This window comes from Oncorhynchus tshawytscha, linkage group LG16, assembly GCF_018296145.1.
Source record: "Oncorhynchus tshawytscha isolate Ot180627B linkage group LG16, Otsh_v2.0, whole genome shotgun sequence".
Classification (NCBI taxonomy): Eukaryota; Metazoa; Chordata; class Actinopteri; order Salmoniformes; family Salmonidae; genus Oncorhynchus; species Oncorhynchus tshawytscha.
Window position 1 is genome coordinate 68,451,521 of NC_056444.1, and position 21,214 is coordinate 68,472,734.

A 21,214-nucleotide genomic window follows, 5' to 3' on the forward strand; every position below is an offset into this window, starting at 1 on the left:
CGCCTGAGAGGTCGCATCCACTACGTAGTGGACTGGGAAGGTTATGGGCCTGAAGACCGGTCCTGGGTCCCCGATCAAGACATCCTCGACCCAGAGATGATTCAGGCATTTCACCATAACCGTCTGGGCATCAGCCTCGACGCAGATTGTCTGGTCAGTCCCCGACCTTGTTGAACCAACCTGCCGGACCTAGCCCCTGAGGTAGGCATCCATCTCTGCTCCCCTCTCATTTTTGTTCATTGATTTCACCTGTGTCTGTTTCTCACCTGGTCTCATCCAGCTCTCCCTGTGTCTCCCTATTTAGTTATTTCTGTTTGTATGGTTGTGAGATATTGTTTGACTAATAATGAAAAAACAGTTTACCTACCAGATCTATTCATTTTCAAATGTTGATTACTTGTCCTTGCCATTATCCTTCATCGGATGGTAAGACAAGACATGTGGAAAGAAAAATGTTTTGCAAACATATTATGGGGGTCACTGGTTTCCCTGGGCAGGGTTTCCTGGGCAAGAAAAGGTTGAAGACCTTCTAAAGCAAGCAATAACTAAATCTACTGAATATGACTCACATGCATTTCAATCTTTTACCCAGATTTTAGCAGAGAAGCATATTGTAAGGTTCTGCTTTTCTTTTCTTAGTCAACCTTGTGTTATTTTTCATTGTGTTCTTGAACGTAGCCCTGTTTCTTTGTGCTCTGGAACGTAGCCCTGTCTTTCATTTTTGTTCATTGATTTCACCTGTGTTCATTTCTCACCTGGTCTCATCAGCTCCCTATTTAGTTGAGTTCTTTCTGTTTGTATGGTTGTGCGGTATTGATTGTATTTGACTACCAACCTGGGTTTGACCATTGCCTGCGACAATGATTCCTGCCTTCTGCGAAGGCGTAATAAACATCTGCCGCGCTCTACGCATGAATCTACACCTTTTTTCTCGCTGAGTATTCATTACAGAATACTTAAAAACGCCTAAAAACGCAATGGATTCAGCGGAGCTACAGTGGCGCCTAACCCAGCAAGAGGAGCGTATGGAGTATTCATAACACATATTTCGCTTCTTTAAAAACAAAATGCCACCAGTAGCCCTGTTTGGAGTTATGCTTAGATATGCAGGAAAATATACATATTTTACATAAACTTAAGCATAATGATTATAGGTATTTGAAAAAATGCGAAATTCTCAATTATGGGCAGGGGTCTAGCCCCCCTCAGGACCACCCTGCAGCCATCCTCATGTACTTTGTTCCCCTTCAGATGTTTTGGGGTGCATGATGCCCCTGGTGCACTCTACCTTTAAAAAGTTGACTCCTCATGGCCCGAGTGTTTTCTTATTAATGCAACAGATGGGCAATATTGAAGAACCTCAACGCCAGTACAGTGTTCATCCGTGCTCAAAAGTGCAGTCATCTCGGTGTAGCGTGCTTACGTATGCGTCAGTAATTTTCAGACGACTCCAGCAAATTGACTGCGTAAAACTCCAAGAAGAGGGGGTTTGTACAATTTGGTACTGTATTTGGGACACAACTTATCGGAACATATTTTACGTTATGTGAATTTAGATGCTTCATGTATCTACCTATTTAAATACTCTCCCAGACTATTTGGAAACAACGAAGCCGCTTGTTCTTTAACCATCGACATGTTCAAGCGCGGATCTAAAAAACGACGGTCGAATCGCTCGGTAAGTAGAATGGCCAGAACTACAGGTTAAAACATTGTACTTAGTTTTTTTTGTTTTTCAGTCCGTGGTATAGGCCTACTGTTTTCTGGAACGTACTTAAGACATTATTGACATAGAATAGCTTTTCGAAGTGTATCTAGTTAATTACTTACAAATAAAGATAATCAAAGTTGGCAGAACTAAATAGGCTATGTGGTTGTTTTTTTTTGCTAACGTTGTGTTATTCGGATTGGTTATAGACCTGCCTATGCGTTATGATATAATTTGACAAGTTGCTTTACTTCTCTTGATTTAGTTTACAGAATTCCGTTCTTTGTTTTCTGAGTTGAGATGAATCATGGTTGCGTGGGAGGGGCGTACGGTCACCTACGTCATTGGCATTTACCTGCACAGGTTAGGCAGGCAACTTATAGCCCAAAGTATAGCCTTCCACTCACCGACCCCAGCCCGCACACTCTTAGGGAGCTCTGTGTGACACACACTCATATTTTTTTTAAATGTACACACACTTGTTGCTCAAAGGCAAGGTAGTCTTTAAAAATGTTTTTATTTAAGAACATTGACTCACCAATGCATTTGAGTTTACACCTATGACTAGTGCCAGGGAGGACATTGTTTTTTTTTCAGTAAGGGAGTTGAACCATTCAGTCATGGAGGACTAGTATAGCTGTTGTTATACTAAACATCTGGCTTCTAGCATACTTGGAGCATTTCCAATGCCCTTAAAAGTGAATCCCACTATAATTATACTGGGCTGTTGGCATGTGGAACTCGCCACACACAACAGATCCACACTATGGTCCCATTTAGGGTCTGCTGTATTCATGACTGCTTTGTATCTACAGTATCGATTCTATAAGAACTTCAGTAGAAGGTGAAATGGTATGTGGACATTATATAAGACATTCATACATACACATTTTAAAGAGTTATAATTGCAATTTCAAGAAGGCACATAAAAAGGCATATCCAGGGAGTACGTGTCTCCTTTCCTCTGCAGGAGCTTCCAAAATGTGAATAAAGCTTTTAGTCAGCGTCATTTTAGTAGCCTGAAGCAATCCTCCCAATGGAAACTAAAAACACAGGTAGTTAAGACATGCAAAAGCTGCAGAATTATGCCAACTCAGTTTTGTCATGAATCACTTGAAAGGGTGGTTTTGAGGTCAAGACACAACACAGTAAGCCAGCTGGTGAGTTTAGTTGGTGTCAGCCTCTCTTGGTCAAAGAGAGGATACATTTTCAGGAAGCAATAAAAGCATTCTTTGCAGAAAATATATCCCACACTGAAGTACTTGTATTAAATCCCTATTGACGACAACAAATATTATCCCAGGTGTACAGTAGATGCATTTGAGGTAAAAACCTGAACACATCAACGTGCATCAAAGGTACAGAACCTGTGAATTGCAAAGATAAACAAAAGGCTGTATGATGTTAACATGCAGTATGGTATTGTCAACGCTCAAAGGGGATGGGGATGTGCTCCTGACTGTTCCCGAGAGAAGAGAAAGATGTGTGTGGTGTTGATGGTTAGGTGAAGCATTCCCTACAGGCTGTGTTTTTGATGTATCCAGCCCAGTGAGGAGTGTAACAACTCAACCCAACATGCCTTTAGTGATTTTGGCTGCACAGGCCTGTGACCCATGACTTCTCCACTGTTAACGTTGACGCTGTTAACGTTGACGAGTTAACGCTGTTAACTCTTCAAACACAGCGGGAAAACTATACGTAAAACATTCTGTTTTATGACTAAGCTAAACATCCTGCTGGCTCCATTCCAGCATCTGTTCTTATATGCATTGTAACAATGTTGTTACTATATAGTTACATTGTTATAACATGAGTATAAGGAGGGGTGAAAGTAGAATACATTACTTCCTGGTAATGGTCCACCTATGCGTGCACGCGCTTGTCAAATAATCACTTCAGGGCTCCTTTACTAAGCTACCTTTCAACCCATTTAGTTCATTTGAGTCAGTAAGGCCTAATGCCCAGAGCACGTATTAGTGGCCGCAACCGGACTAGATTGTGAACGACTCTTGGCGGAATGCATTGCTTGACTGCGGTGAGGGTGATAAGCACAATGTTGTTCGTGAACTGAAACCCCCCCAAATTAATTCTCTCGTGTTTGAGTTTGTAGAGCAGTGGCTGTGTACGTTTTGGTTCTACAAAGCTGTGTCCATCGTAACATTCAATAATCAATTCATTGCATTCATTCTTGCAGCAATGCGATCCATTATGAGTTCTAAACATGTATTTTTCTTCTCTACACTCATGATCTATTTATTCCCTGCGTGCATAATGACAGACAGTTGGTGGTTGGAGCACGTGTCCGGAGCCGTTGAGAAAGAAGAGGGTGTATTAATCCTGCTGTAGGGCTCATAGAGGCCAGCACTAGTAGGTCTAACGAACAACTAAAATGAACAAGTCACTCAGAAAAACTATTCATGACTCTCGAGTCAGTAAAAAGAGTTGTTAAAAAAAATAAAAATGTTTGCGAACTGCACATCACTAACATACATCCACTGAGTGTACAAAACATTAAGAACACCTCTTTCCATGACATAGACTGACCAGGTGAAAGTTTTGATCCCTTATTGATGTCACTTGTTAAATCCACTTCATCAGTGAAGATGAAGGGTAGGAGACAGGTTAAATAAGGATTTTTAAGCCTTAAGACAATTGAGATATTGCTTCTGTATGTGTGCCATTCAGAGGGTGAATGGGCAAGACAAAATATTTAACTGCCTTTCAACAGAGTATGTGGTGCCAGGCCCACCGGTTTGTGTCAAGAACTGTAACACTGCTGGGTTTTTCATGCTCAACTGTTTCCCGTGTGTATCAAGAATAGTCCACCACCCAAAGGAAATCCAGCCAACTAGACACAACTGTCAGCATCCCTGTGGAACACTTCCGACACCTTGGAAAGTCCATGTCCTGACGAATTGAGGCTGTTCTGAGGGCAAAAGGGGGGTGCAACTCAATATTACGAAGGTGTTTCTAATGTTTTGTACACTCATTGTATTTTCAGCCTCCAAACAGTGGTGAATGGAAAGAAACATCTGTTACACAACATTTTGGCAATTGTCATTACGCTCTTAGGAGAAAAGGTGTTAACCAGAGCCTATAATGGTTCTCCGGCTTTCCCAAATAGAAAAACCTTTTTGAAGAACTGTTTTTTGATCCAGGTAGAACCTTTTTTGGTTCCATGACGAACCCATTCCACAGAGGGTTCTACATGGAACCCAAAAGGGTTCTAACTGAAACCAAAAACTTTTCTGTTATGGGGACAGCAAAGTAACCATTTTGGAACCCTTTTTCTAAGAGTGTAGGCCAGAATGTATGCATCCACTGCTGTCCGCGTGTCTCGGCCACTCATCTCTGCCTTGTCAAAATGTCAGTGTTCTCGTGTAGGCTATACCACCTATTTTCAAGACCTTTCGCAAATTTTAATGAGGTAATGATAAATAGTTGTATAATAACTGTAGGCTTTCTTGATTTTATTTTTAATCATTGTCATAGGCTCATGTTTTTACCGGTACGGCATACCCCCAGTATTTATTTTGCCAGGACATAGTACCCCAAAGTGTTACCCAAAATTGCCATTACAGTCGTGGCCAAAAGTTTTGAGAATGACACAAATATTAATTTCCACAAAGTTTGCTGCTTCAGTGTCTTTAGATATTTTTGCCAGATGTTACTATAGAATACTGAAGTATAATTACAAGCATTTCAAAAGTGTCAAAGGCTTTTATTGACAATTACATGAAGTTGATGCAAAGAATCAATATTTGCAGTGTTGACCCTTCTTTTTCAAGACCTCTGCAATCCGCCCTGGCATGCTGTCAATTAACTTCTGGGCCACATCCTGACTGATGGCAGCCCATTTTTGCATAATCAATGCTTGAAGTTTGTCAGAATTTGTGGGTTTTTGTTTGTCCAACCGCCTCTTGAGGATTGACCACAAGTTCTCAATGGGATTAAGGTCTGGGGAGTTTCCTGGCCATGGACCCAAAATATCAATGTTTTGTTCCCGAGCCACTTAGTTATCACTTTTGCCTTATGGCAAGGTGCCCCATCATGTTGGGAAAGGCATTGTTCGTCACCAAACTGTTCCTGGATGGTTGGGGGAAGTTGCTCTCGGATGTGAGGATGTGTTTGTACCATTCTTTATTCATGGCTGTGTTCTTAGGCAAAATTGTGAGTGATCCCACTCCCTTGGCTGAGAAGCAGCCCCACACATGAATGGTCTCAGGATGCTTTACTGTTGGCATGACACAGGACTGATGGTAGCGCTCACGATGTCTTCTCCGGACAAGCTTTTTTCCGGATGCCCCAAACCATTGGAAAGGGGATTCATCAGAGAAAATGACTTTACCCCAGTCCTCAGCAGTCCGATCCCTGTACCTTTTGCAGAATAGCAGTCTGTCCCTGATGTTTTTACTTGAGAGAAGTGACTTCTTTGCTGCCCTTCTTGACACCAGGCCATCCTCTAAAAGTCTTCGCCTCATTGTGTGAGCAGATGCACTCACACCTGCCTGCTGCCATTCCTGAGCAAGCTCTGTACTGGTGGTGCCCTGATCCCGCAGCTGAATCAACTTTAGGAGACAGTCCTGGTGCTTGCTGAACTTTCTTGGGCGCGCTGAATCCTTCTTCACAACAATTGAACCGCTCTCCTTGAAGTTCTTGATGATAAATGGTTGATTTGGGTGCAATCATACTGACAGCAATATCATAGCCTGTGAAGCCCTTTTTGTGCAAAGCAATGATGACGGTACGTGTTTCCTTGCAGGTAACAATGGTTGACAGAGGAAGAACAATGATTCCATGCACCACCCTCCTTTTGAAGTTTCCAGTCTGTTATTCGAACTCAATCAGCATGACAGAGTGATCTCCAGCCTTCTCCTCGTCAACACTCATACCTGTGTTAATGAGAGAATCACTGACATGATGTTAGCTGGTCCTTTTGTGGCAGGGCTGAAATGCAGTGGAATTTTTTGGGGGGGTTCAGTTCATTTGCATGGCAAAGAAGGACTTTGCAATTAATTGCAATTCCTCTGATCACTCTTCATAACATTCTGGAGTATATGCAAATTGCCATCATACAAACTGAGGCAGCAGACTTTGTGAAAATGAATATTTGTGTCATTTTCAAAACGTTTTGCCACGACTGTACATGACTATGATGGCACTGGTCAGCTTTTAGGTTCAACCCTTTACCCAACTTTGTGGCCCTCACAATCTGTCTGACTGCTGTGTTCACATAGCCATGACATGCATGAGCCTGAGAACAAACACACAATATCTGATCTCCACCTTGTAATAACAAAAAATGCTTTTTAGATAAAGCTGATATCAAGGTCATAGGCAGTAACTAAAGTAGGATGTGTGTATACAGTTGAAGTCAGACATTTACATACACCTTAGCCAAATGCATTTAAACTCAGTTTTTCACAATTCCTCACATTTAAATCTAGTAAAAATTCCCTGTCTTAGGTCAGTTAGGTTCACCGCTTTATTTTAAGAATGTGAAATGTCAGAATAATAGTTGAGAGTGATTTATTTAGTCTTTTATGTCTTTCATCACATTCCCAGTGGGTCAGAAGTTTACATATACTCAATTAGTATTTGGTAGCATTGTCTTTAAATTGTTTAACTTGGGTCAAATGTTTCGGGTAGCCTTCCACAAGCTTCCCACAATAAGTTGGGTGAATTTTGGCCCATTCCTCCTGACAGCTGGTGTAACTGAGTCAGGTTTTTTGGCTTCCTTACTCGCCCACGCTTTTTCAGTTCTGCCCACAAATGTTCTATCTGATTGATGTCAGGGCTTTGTGATGGCCACTCCAATACCTTGACTTTGTTGTCCTTAACCTCTCTAGGGTATGTGGGACATTAACGAAATTCAAATACAGAAATACTCATTATAAAAATTCAGAAAAGATACAACTATTTTACATAAGGTTTAAAGATTAACCTCTTGTGAATCCAACCACAGTGTCAGATTTCACAAATGCTTTACGGCGAAAGCATACCTTACAATTATTTGAGAACAAAGCCCAGCAGACAAATCATTACAAACAGTAACCAGCCAAGTAGAAGAGTTACACAAGTCAGAAATAGAGAGAAAATTAATCACTTACCTTTGATCTTCATATGGTTGCACTCAAGACATTCATTTATTCAATAAATGTTCCTTTTGTTCGATAGTCTCTCTTTATATCCGTTTTGTTCTCGCATTTTCTTCAGTAATCCACAGGCTCAAACGCAGTCATAACAGGCAGACAAAAAAATCCAAATTGTATCTGTAAAGTTCATAGAAACATGTCAAATTATGTTTATATTCAATCCTCGGGTTGTTTTTAGCCTAAATAATCAATAATATTTCAACCGGACAATAACGTTGTCAATATAAAAGGTAAACAAGAAAGGCACTCTCTCGGTCGCGCGCATGAAAAAGCTCTGACACGGCAGGGTCCACTCATCCAGACTGCTCTTACTCCCTAATTTTTCAGAATACAAGCCTGAAACAATTTCTAAAGACTGTTGACATCTAGTGGAATTTCCTACTTCCTGAATGGATTTTTCTCCGGTTTTCGCCTGCCAAATAAGTTCTGTTATACTCAGACATTATTTTAACAGTTTTGGAAACTTTAGAGAATTTCTATCCAATTCTACTAATTATAGGATATGCATATCTTCTGGGCCTGAATAGAAGGCTGTTTAATTTGTGCACGCTTTTCATCCAAAATTCCAAATGCTGCCCCCTACCCTAGAGAAGTTAAGCTATTTTGCCACAACTTTGGAAGTGTGCTTGGGGGTCATTGTCCATTTGGAAGACCCATTTGCGACCAAGTTTGAACTGATGTCAGGAGATTTTGCTTCAATATAGCCACATCATTTTCCTACCTCATGATGCCATCTATTTTGTGAAGTGCACCAGTCCCTCCTGCAGCAAAGAACCCCACACCATGATGCTGCCAACCCCGTGTTCTTTGGCTTGCAAGCCTCCCCCTTTTACCTCCAAACATAATGATGGTCAATATGGACAAATAGTTATATTTTTGTTTCATCAGACCAGAGGACATTTCTCCAAAAGGTACGATCTTTGTCCCCATGTGCAGTTGTTAACCGTAGTCTGACTTTTGTTATTGCGGTTTTGGAGCAGTGGCTTCTTCCTTGCTGAGCGGCCTTTCAGGTTATGTCGATATCGGACTCGTTTTACTGTGGATATAGATACTTTCGTACCCGTTTCCTCCAGAATCTTCACAGGGTCCTTTGCTGTTCTGGGATTGATTTGCACTTTTCACACCAAAGTACGTTCATCTCTAGGACACAGAATGCATCTCCTTCCTGAGCGGTATGATGACTGCGTGGTCCCATGGTGTTTATACTTGCGTACTATTGTTTGTACAGATGAACGTGGTTTTTAGGTATGTGTAACTGGCTGTAAGGGAGTCAGGCACAGGAGAGCAGAAGCTGGGTAGCCAAGGAGCCTTTTATTTTGGCGAACAAAAACCCACGGCACTAAGAACACTAAACACAATATGGGTTGACATAACCCAGCGCGACTGTGCACATACGCGAAACAACAAACATATTATATTCACGTCTAATGCTGAGGAAATTGAAACCAGGTATGTAGGAAGGCAATACAAATGGAAAAATGAAAGGTGGATCGGCGATGGCTAGAAAGCCGGTGACGTCGACCGCTGTAAGCTGCCCGAACAAGGAGAGGAACTGACTTCGGCGGAAGTCGTGACAGTGGTACCTTCAGGCATTTGGAAATTGCTCACAAGAATGAACCAGACTTGTGGAGGTCTACAATTTATTTCTGAGGTCTTAGCTGATTTCTTTTGATTTTCCCATGATATCAAGCAAAGAGGCACTGAGTTTGAAGGTAGGCCTTGAAATACATCCACAGGTACACCTCCAGTTGACTCAAATTATGCAAATTATCCTATCAGAAGCTTCTAAAGCCATGACATCATTTTCTGGAATTTTCCAAGCTGTTTAAAGGCACAGTCAACTTAGTGTATGTACACTTCTGGCCTACTGGAATTGTGATACAGTGAATTATAAGTGAAATATCTCTGTCAACAATTGTTGGAAAAATTACGTGTCATGCACAAAGTAGATGTCCTAACCGACTTGCCAAAACTATAGTTTGTTTACAAGAAATTTGTGGAGTGGTTGAAAAACGAGTTTTAATGACTCCAACCGTGTATGTAGACTTCTGACTTCAACTGTATGTCACACATGCAGTTTATTACCTCACTTCCTTCGTCAGCAGTCCCCACCCATCACATCCCCTACTTCAGAAAGCAAAATAGCCTAACCCACTGCAGGGCCATAAACCTGATGTATATTATCTCTTTCTAGGAGATGTGAAGGAAACACATGAAACCCACAATAATCCACTTTACTTTGACTTAGTATGTGAGAGTTTTCTTGACATCATCTCCTTCACATGTTCTCTAGCACATGATACATTTCTCCTCCCTGCTCTTGTCTTCATTCATGGAAAAATAAGCTAAAGGAGCCAAAGTTGTATGATGGATCTGAAGTTTCCATTACAAACTTTATTCGTCATGGTAATGATATGCAGATAACATCCCCTCTCTCTCTGTTTGCACCATGAAGTTAATTAGAACCAGCATGGCAGGTTTGGATGCATTTCTTTCTGGATCAGTTTACAGATGGGACTGTTCTAATACTGGCTTTTACTCCATGAGCAGAATGGATCAGCTTTATGAGGACGGAGTTTGACCTTGTGTTTCTTGTTTATGCACTATTATAAAGGAATTCATATGCAGTACATAAACTCAAGGCCTACAACCATTATCTGAACATATGACTCCTGGCATTGATCAACTCACATAAATCTTTACATTGATTTTAAGGTCAGAGAGCAGTGTGCTTTTATCGTCAATATGTTTGGGATTTCACTGCTGAGTACAGTGCATTCGGAAAGTATTCAGACCCTTAGAAATTTTCCACATTTTGTTACGTTACAGCCTAATTATAAAATTGATTAGATTGTTTTTTTCCCTCATCAATCTACACACAATAGCCCATAATTAAAAAGCAAAAACAGGAAACCGTAAATATCACATTTACGTAAGTATTCAGACTAGAGGTCGACTGATTATGATTTTTCAACGCCGATACCGTTACCAATTTTTGGAGGACCAAAAAAAGCCGATACCGATTAATCGGCCAATTTTCTTTTACATTTTAATTATTTGTAATAATGACAATTACAACAATACTGAATGAACACTTATTTGAATTTAATATAATACATTTTAGCCCTAAATAAATAATGAAACATGCTCAATTTGGTTTAAATAATGCAAAAACAAAGTGTTGGAGAAGAAAGTTAAAGTGCAATATGTGCCATGTAAGAAAGCTAACGTTTCAGTTCCTTGCTCAGAACATGAGAACATATGAAAGCTGGTGGTTCTTTTTAACATGAGTCTTCCATATTCCCAGGTAAGACGTTTTAGGTTGTAGTTATTATAGGAATTATAGGACTATTTCTTTCTATACGATTTGTATTTCATATACCTTTGACTATTGGATGTTCTTATAGGCACTTTAGTATTGCCAGTGTAACAGTATAACTTCCGTCCCTCTCCTCGCTCCTACCTGGGCTCAAACCAGGAACACATCGACAACAGCCATCCTCGAAGCAGCGTTACCCATCGCTCCACAAAACCCGCAGTCCTTGCAGAGCAAGGGGAACAACTACTCCAAGTCTCAGAGTGAGTGACGTTTGAAACTAGCTAGCCATTTCACATTGGTTACACCAGCCTAATCTCGGGAGTTAATAGGCTTGAAGTCATAAACAGCGCAATGCTTGAAGAACAGCGAAGAGCTGCTAGCAAAATGCACGAAAGTGCTGTTTGAATGAACGCTTACGAGCCTGCTGCTGCCTACCACCGCTCAGTCAGACTGCTCTTTCAAATCATAGACTTAATTTTAACATAATAACACACAAAACTACGAGTCTTAGTTTCCAGATTCAACCATATTAATGACCTATCATCTCGAAAACAAAACGTTTATTATTTCAGTGAAATACGGAACCGTAACGTATTTTATCTAATGGGTGGCATCCCTAAGTCTAAATATTCCTGTTACATTCCACAACCTTCAATGTTATGTCATAATTACGTAAAATTCTGGCAAATTAGTTCGCAACGAGCCAGGCGGCCCAAACTGTTGCATATACCCTGACTCTGCGTGCAATGAACGCAAGAGAGGTGACACAATTTCACCTGGTTAATATTGCCTGCTAACCTGGATTTCTTTTAGCTAAATATGCAGGTTTAAAAATATATACTTCTGTGTATTGATTTTAAGAAAGGCATTGATGTTTATGGTTAGGTACACGTTGGAGCAACTACAGTCCTTTTTCGCGAATGCGCACCGCATCGATTATATGCAACGCAGGACACGCTAGATAAACTAGTAATATCGTCAACCATGTGTACTTAACTAGTGATTTATGATTGATTGTTTTTTATAAGATAAGTTTAATGCTAGCTAGCAACTTACCTTGGCTTCTTACTGCATTTGCGTAACAGGCAGGCTCCTCATGAGGCAGATGGTTAGAGCGTTGGACTAGTTAACTGTAAGGTTACAAGATTGAATCCCCGAGCTGACAAGGTAAAAATCTGCCGTTCTGCCCCTGAACAAGGCAGTTAACCCATTGTACCTAGGCCGTCATTGAAAATAAGAATGTGTTATTAACTGACTTGCCTAGTTAAATAAAGGTGTAAAAAATCTAATCGGAAAAATCGACGTCCAAAAATACAGATTTCCGATTGTTATGAAAACTTGAAATCTGCCCTAATTAATCGGCCATACCGATTAATCGGTCAACCTCTAATTCAGACCCTTCACTCAGTACTTTGTTGAAGCACCTTTGGTAGTGATTACAGCCTAGAGTCTTCTTGGGTATGGCGCTAAAAGCTTAGCACACCTGTATTTGGGGAGTTTCTCCCATTCTTCTCTGCAGATTCTTCATGTGATTTTTACTGAGGAGTTGCTTCTGTCTGGCCACTTTACCATAAAGGCCTGATTGGTGGAGTGCTGCAGAGATGGTTGTCCTTCTGGAATTTTCCCATCGCCACAGAGGAACTCTGAAGCTTTGTCAAAGTGACCATCTTGTTCTTGGTCACCTCCCTGACAAAGGCCCTTCTCCCCTGAATGCTCAGTTTGGCCGGGCGGCCAGCCCTAGGAAGCGTCTTGGTGGTTCCAAACTTTTTCCATGTCAGAATGATGGAGGCCACTGTCTTCTTGAGGACCGTCAATTCTGCAGACATTTTTTGGTACCCTTCCCCAGATCTGTGCCTCGGCACAATCCTGTGTCGGAGCTCTATAGATAATTAATTCGACCTCATGGCTTGGTTTTTGCTCTTACATGCACTGTCAACTGTGGGACCTTATATAGACAGGTGTGTGCCTTTCCTTCTTAATTTTTAAAATCCATTTTAGAATAAGGCTGTAATGTAACAACATTTGCAAAAAGGGAAGGGTTCTCAATACCAGAATAGCCTGTATACTGATTTAACCACACTTGTACTGAACCGAACAGTACTGTACTGGCCTAACAGTTGTTAGCTAACATTTTATGCGTCTTTATTGTATTTACTTATGCTCCTTCTCTGCAGGCTTTGTACAGTATATAGTACTTCTGTTATTTGCTCTAACCACAATGCATGCTTTGCATGCCCTCTCTCTCCATTCCTCTCTTCTCTCCCCAGTATTCTAATCTTCCATTTGTCAATACAACATGATTGGTATTTTCCTCACCTGTTTTTCTCTCTGTATTTATGACACACTTTCCCAGGAAGTCCCATGCTCTGGTGGAGAGTTGTACATGTCAAGGATCAGTGAGTATGGCAGAGGGCAATGAGGCTTCACTAGCTGTTTGTTTTAGCACATGTGTTAACATGGGTCGCCGCATTCCCCAGAGACAAAAGAGTCAGCTCTCTGACTGTGAGAGACTATGTGTAGTTATGTGTGAGTGTGTGTGTTCAGTACAAGGTATGAAGTACAAAACAGATATTTTCATGTTTGAATTCGTATTTTATTAATAGCAACTTGGAGGGGAACGTTTGACGAGGACTTACTTTCTCAGTACTCCGTACAGTTGGGCTTGTGTGATTAGAGTTGGGGGTTTCCCCCTCCCTGTCCCCCTGAGATCAGTCACCATGTCTGAAAGTTCTGTTAGCAAATGAGAACAGAAAGGTCCAGTCACCCAGAAGTCGTTTGTACAGTTCCTTTATCTCCACCTTCTTGCCATTTTACATTTGTGTGTGTACACAAGACGTTCAAACAGGCTATGTTTAACTTTTTAATTTATGTTTCTGCCTTGTACTGATTGATTTAGATAACTTTGAGTACTTATGTCTGTGTGTGAGCATGCATGTACATGTCCTTATGTAGATATTAAATCACACACCAGATGCAATAAAATGGTATGTGAACCATTCGATGTTCTTTCCTTAGCTTGTGACTGTTTCATGTGGGCTAACCTGTTGATGCTGTTCATAGATTGGGCATCTGAGCTCAGAGCAGGGGGGGTGGTGCCATTTGGTAGGTTGGTGTTGAAGTGTCTCAGTGGTGTAGTTTCTCAATGACAGTTTCTCAATGACACACAAACATCACAACATCTGAAATACTCATTGATGAAAAGAGTGAAATACAGACAACAACATCCAACCGATTGGTCTATTGTAGCATTGTTAGCACTGCAGCCCCATCATAATAACCTAGTTTCACAAGCAATAAAAACCCAAATGGTATAACTGGCTTGACGTGAATACTAACATGACATTTCCCCTATGTACTGATATGTGGTTTGAGAACAAAGTTGAACAGGTATTCACAGGTGCCTTCCAATTCCCGTATCACATGGGTTTGGTTTATTTGGGTGTGTGTATGTGAGAGAGAAGGATAAGTGGTATGTCTGTGTAGTTTGTGAGATTGCTCGAGGGAGTCTCCAGTTTTTTGGCACCGTTCTTGTTTCGTGGCAGGGATTATCTCTCCCTGTCTCTCTCACTTATCTAAGAAATATTGTTTTGTTAACTACCCCATCTTTCCCTTTCTATTGTTTGAAGGGCTGGCTAATGTTTTGCACAATGAAACAAGAGTAGACTGACAAATTGTCATGTACACCACACAAACCAAGACCGGGTGTATCAGGTTATGGTGTATGGCAGGGGTTCCCAATTACATTCAGCCGTGGGTTGATATTATTATTTTTTCTTTATAATTTTTTTCTTGAGAGGATGGTTGGGGGCCGGAACATAGTAATACATAATTGTACACTGCAAGATGCCCAAACATATACAGAATTTGAGAAAAACTGAATCATTTCAAACCTTGATTAAATTGGGATACTTGGGAATAGGGATGGGCGGGATACCGTATCCAGTGGAGGCTCCTCAGAGGAGGACCATCCTCAGTGAATTTCATTCAAATAAAAGTAGTGAACCATTAAAGTTTTCCTTTTTTGATAAAACTATACTAAATATATTCATGTCACCAAATAATTGATTTAAACACACTGTTTTGCAATGAAGGTCTACAGTAGCCTCAACAGCACTCTGTAGGGTAACACCATGGTGTAACCGGAGGACAGCTAGCTCCTCTGGGTACATTGACTTCAATACAAAACCTAGGAGGCTCATGGTTCTCACCACCTTCCATAGACTTACACAGTAATTATGATAACTTCCAGAGGACATCCTCCAACCTATCAGAGCTCTTGCAGCATGAACTGACATGTCCACCCAATCAAAGGATCAGATAATCTAGTACTAAAAGCACAAGCTAGAACTGCAGTACATAAAATGTGGTGAGTAGTCGTCTCAAAGAGAGAGAAAGACAATAGTTGAACAGTTTTGAACAAATACATTTCTTCTAAAACGAAGGAGATCAAGACAGAGAGAGAGCTAATATGGTGACAATGATGTAGGCTGTATGTAGCGGTTAGTGATTTATTAGTGATGCACCGATATTACATTTTTGTCCGAATCCGATATCCAATATTTTCCTTGCTAAAAAAACGACACCAATACCTGATATTTAAAATTTTAACTGTCTTTTAAGCATTCTAATACAGATAAATAGTTAACACACACACATGGACGCAGCCCTGGGGAGACCAGGGATCTGGGACCGGGCTGTGGGGGAGACCAGGGATCTGGGACCGGGCCTAAACATATTGACCTGTAAAAGAAAAGGGTTCATATTGAAACAAAAAGGATTGAAATCTTTGAATTGTAAATATAGAAATATATAGAAATATATAGAAATATAGAAATATAGAATATGTGTTTTTGAATTCTGCTGTAACAGCTCTTTTGAAACATTGCAAAGAGTTGCAGAAAGCTAAGGGAACATTCTCAGTGCAAGAGGCGTCACTACAGTCCCTGGTTCAGATCCAGGCTGTATCACATCTGGTTGTGATTAGGAGTCCCATAGGGCAGCGCAAAATTGGTCCAGCATCGTCCAGGTTTGGCCGGGGTAAGCCGTCATTGTAAATAAGAATTCGTTGTTAACTGACTTGTTAAATAAAGGTTACACAGACAGACACACACACACTCACACACACTGACCAAAAAGTTATTTTGTTGGTATTTACGTATGTCCCCATTACCAGTAAAACGTAATCAAAACCTATTTCTTTCACTTACTTGCTGTGCTGTTTCGTTTGTTCAGTCGTTTCATTCTCAACCAGGATTTCATCATACATGTCAAGCAGTGAAGTTTCAGCTCTGTCTGTCCGTGGCGCCTCTTCCTCGGTACGCACTATCACTATGTCTGTTTCCATCTGTGTATGTAACATTTCACATAAACCCTGTTTCTTGTCTACATCAAAGTAGCGGTCCTTGTACATAGCATCGAGCATGGTGGCAACACAGTAAAGAGAGAATGCCACCGAATCGCTTGTTCACAGCCTGTGTGGGCAGTTGTGTTGCCGGGGCAAACTGTTGTCAAGAGCAACTGTTTCATTCACCGATGTGGGCCAGTAAAAACATCCACCTCGTCGGGAAAAGGGGCCATCTTCACTCAATAGAAACTATTCAGCACTAATGTCACACACTAGCTGCTAGCTAACTGGTTAGCTTAGCATTGACGAAGTCAAAATGGGCATGCGCACTCCACTGTTATGTGACAGAATCGGTGGCGTTAAAATTAGGAATTAGAATACGAATACTACACTGAAAAAAAATATGAGTGCAACATGTAAAGTGTTTGTCCCATGTTTCATGAGCTAAAAAAAAAAAATCCATACGAAATTTTCCATACGCACATGAAGCTTATCTCAAATTTTGTGCACATTTGTTTACATTCCAGTCAGTTTTGTTGAACAGATGTTTCAATGCCATGACAGAGGGTATCACGTCTGCTGCAGGCACAGTTGATGAGTTAATTCCTCAAGTCAGTTGTTTGAATGGCGCTAACTAGTGTGTTCATGTTTCCAAGTTTTAAACATGTTCTCAAATGCCATTGAAATGGCAGCAGTGGTATGACAACCAGCATATTCATGAGCATGCAATACGGCTTTCCTCAGTACGAAATCCTTATCAACCCACTGTGCTGTCAGACTCAGCCTGCTTATGGGGCTGATATCGCTGGTCCAAATGTCAGTCATGAAACTAATAGCAATGACGCTATTACTGTGTAACTCCGGTAGGGCAACATCTGAAAAATGGTACAAAAAAAACTGAGAACGGTTTATTGTCAAGGGCAATGAATTCCATTATCTTGGCTTTAATGGATTTCACCTTTGAGTTCTCTCTCTGAAATTTCCTTACTCTTTCAAATGACTGCTCGACTTGACTGCTCGATCCACACAGCAGACATTGTGGGCTAGGTTAGGAATGCTGTGTTGCACGTGTAGTGCGTGGCGTCATTACATCATGTACCTACGTTATATAGGTATGCACGTCAGCTTTGACATTGGTTTTGCACATCGGCTTTAAACTAGACATCGGGCCGATACCGATGTTGGCATTTTTAGCTAATATCAGCCGATTCCGATATGTTCACCGATATATTGTGCATCCCTAGTATATACTGTATTCCGGGTTATTTGGAAATACCCACAGGATGGTTTTCATATACCGTCAATACCGTTGAAACTATTTCTTTGGGGTTTTTGAATACATTTCAGTATTTGTAGCTACTTTTTGAGTAAATACCTGCAGAAGAAGTTAGGAGATAAAGCAGATTGCGATCTTCCTTTGCCTGCCACATTATTCTTCATTATGAAGCTTACCGTAGTTCCCCAGAACAGCAGGCAGTCACGTGTTCGTTGTAAAGTGTACAACTGGAGAATGCGGACGCTAGTGAGTCCATAGCATTCTATATCTATTGGTGAGTCCTTCTCTGTTGTGCTGCACATATGAGGTAATGAAGTTACACTTGTATGCAATTCACTACTAAATGTTTGCCATCAGATATTTTATAACTGTCTAAGATGTGCTATACTCTCCAGCTGTGTATTTAGTTACTTCTTAGTTTGCTGAGTATGTGGCTGAATTAATAAGGAGACGGGTTGTTAGCTTTCTGCCATGTTTGAGAAGTCAAAGACCTCTGGATGAGTTATCTGTACAGCTGCCATTTTTTCCCCTGTGCTTCCAACTAGCATTTCCCCCCCCCCCTCTGCTCCGTGTACACACGCTGCTCTTCCATCAGAAAAGCATACATCACAACTTTGTTCATTTGCGCAATTTCTCTCGTTCCCTTTCGCTTGTAAATGTCCACACTCACTGAAAATGGCTACTCGCTGTACTTGTATAACTTTATGAGCTGGAAAAATTGGGGGGCAAATCAAATCACCCACGAGACGAATTTGGCCCGCGGGTCTTCTATTGGGGAAACCTAGTGTATGGTGTGAACCAACTGTTTATCATCTACTGTATCTCTCAACACCTTTTAGACAAATGTAAGAAAAGAGTACATTATTGTGAGAAAATTATTCATCAGAATGTGGTAGAGGAGAGGTAGGATGCCAGTGTCAGAGGAAAGGAAAGTGGAGACAGTGACTACATGGAGAGGGAAAGGAAAGAGTGCAGCACACTTCCTGTATCTGTTTCCTTCCTCTCATCTCTAAAAAGAGACACCACAATAGAGCAGTAGTGTGACACACACACTCTCAAAGACTACTTGCATGAATAGACACCAATACTAATGTGCAAAGATGTTTTTTTTTTTAATGGTTTGTTGAATGTACTTTGAGATATTCTGAATTCACAAAATGACATAGTTTGGGTCGTGTGTGGCTGTAGTCCCACTCCCAGCAGGAGCTGTAGTTCTGCTGTATGGGGATTGGACTCAGGGCCTGGGCTGTTACTTCTGGACTGGAGGAGAACCTGTTCCCCTACCTCTAACTAGGGCTGTGGCGGTCAGGACATTTTGTCAGCCAGTGATTGCCAAGCAAATAACTGCCGGTCACACTGTATTTGACTGTTAGTTTACAGAAACACGTTTAGCATCTCCTGGCTTCCACACACAGCCTACAAGCCACTGATGCAGACCTTTGGAACATCTACATTTAAAAAAGTGAGATCTATGGCATCCCACAACTGTCCCAGAGTTTACATACTTGAAGGAATAAGCGTTACACAGAGGCCTGTACTGGAGCAGGATCGATTTGGAGGTGGAGGGTTTGTCATGATCTGGGACCATGTTATGCTCTATAGTTATGCTCTACACTGGTTGCAAAGCGAATTAATGTGCTTAATTTGAAGAAGTTATTTGGACACTTTGGTTGTGATACAAACCTTATCAAAACATATAGGCCTATGGGCTAGGCTACAGGAAGTGTGCGACTATGATTTGAAAAAGTAAAAAAAAAAAAAAAAAAAAAAGGCGTGCCCTGTTTATTGCCTTAACGCACGCGCTGGGCATCCTTCACAAGTGTTAATAAACTCAGCAAAAAAATAAACATCCTCTCACTGTCAACTGCGTTTCTTTTCAGCAAACTTAACGTGTAAATATTTGTATGAACATAACAAGATTCAACAACTGAGACATAAACTGAACAAGTTTCACAGACATGTGACTAACAGAAATGGAATAATGTGTCCCTGATCAAAGGGGGGATGAAAATCAGAAGTAACAGTCAGTATCTGGTGTGGCCAGTAGCTGCATTAATAAGTACTGCAGTGCATCTCCTCCTCATGGACGGCACCATGCATTAATAAGTACTGACGGTTCTTGCTGTGAGATGTTACCCCACTCTTCCACCAAGGCACTTGCAAGTTCCCGGACATTTCTGGGGGGAATGGCCCTAGCCCTCACCCTCCGATCCAACAGGTCCAAGATGTGCTCAATGGGATTGAGATCCGGGCTCTTTGCTGGCCATGGCAGAACATTGACATTCCTGTCTTGCAGGAAATCACGCACAGAACGAGCAGTATGGCTGGTGGCATTGTCATGCTGGAGGGTCATGTCAGGATGAGCCTGCAGGAAGGGTACCACATGAGGGAGGAGGATGTCTTCCCTGTAATGCACAGTGCTGAGATTGCCTGCAATGACAACAAGCTCAGTCAGATGATGCTGTGACACACCATGACGGACCCTCCACCTCCAAATCGATCCCGCTCCAGAGTACAGGCCTCGGTGTAACGCTCATTCCTTCGACGATAAATAGGAATCCAACCATCACCCCTGGTGAGACAAAACCCAGACTTGTCAGTGAAAAGCACTTTTTGCCAGTCCTGTCTGGTCCAGTGATGATGGGTTTGTGCACATAGGCGACATTGTTGCCGGTGATGTCTGGTGAGGACCTGCCTTACAGGCCTACAAACCCTCAGTCCAGCCTCTCTCAGCGGACAGTGAGAGCACTGATGGAATGATTGTGCGTTTCTGGTGTAACTCGGGCAGTTGTTGTTGCCATTCTGTACCTGTCCCGCAGGTGTGATGTTTGGATGTATCGATCCTGTGCAAGTGTTATTACACGGGGTCTGCCACTGCAAGGACGATCAGCTGTCCGCCCTGTCTCCCTGTAGCGCTGTCTTAGGCGTCTCACAGTATGGACATAGCAATTTATTGCCCTGGCCACATCTGCAGTTCTCATGCCTCCTTGCAGCATGCCTAAGGCATGTTCATGCAGATGAGCAGGGGCCCTGGGCATCTTTGTGTTTTTCAGAGTCAGTAGAAAGGCCTCTTTAGTGTCCTAAGTTTTCATAACTGTGACCTTAATTTCCTACCATCTGTAAGCTGTTAGTGTCTTTACGACCGTTCCACAGGTGCATGTTCATTAATTGTTTATTGTTCAATGAACAAGCATGAGAAACAGTGTTTAAACCCTTTACAATGAAGCTCTGTGTAGTTATTTGGATTTTTACAAATTATCTTTGAAAGACAGGGTCCTGAAAAGAAACGCCCCCCCCCCCCTTTTTTTGTTCATGGACACATTATTCCGTTTCTGTTCGTCAGGTGTTTGTGGAACTTGTTCAGTTTATATCTCAGTTGTGAAATCTTTTGTTCATACAAATATTTACACAT

At 41.4% G+C, this 21,214-nt stretch overlaps 1 protein-coding gene across 2 annotated transcripts in view; it reads left to right on the forward strand.

Annotated features, from left to right (window-relative positions):
- The first annotated feature begins 1,250 nt into the window (after positions 1–1,250).
- Positions 1,251–21,214, forward strand: part of LOC112216193 (prickle-like protein 2) — a 46,387-nt gene continuing 26,423 nt past the window's right edge. Inside the window, exon 1 of one of the 2 annotated variants that reach the window (XM_024376012.2) lies at positions 1,251–1,678. In XM_024376012.2, the coding sequence (XP_024231780.1) occupies positions 1,637–1,678 (42 nt within the window). In that variant the 5' untranslated portion in view covers positions 1,251–1,636. The remainder of the gene's footprint in view (positions 1,679–21,214) is intronic. The other variant, XM_024376013.2, reaches the window with a different exon arrangement.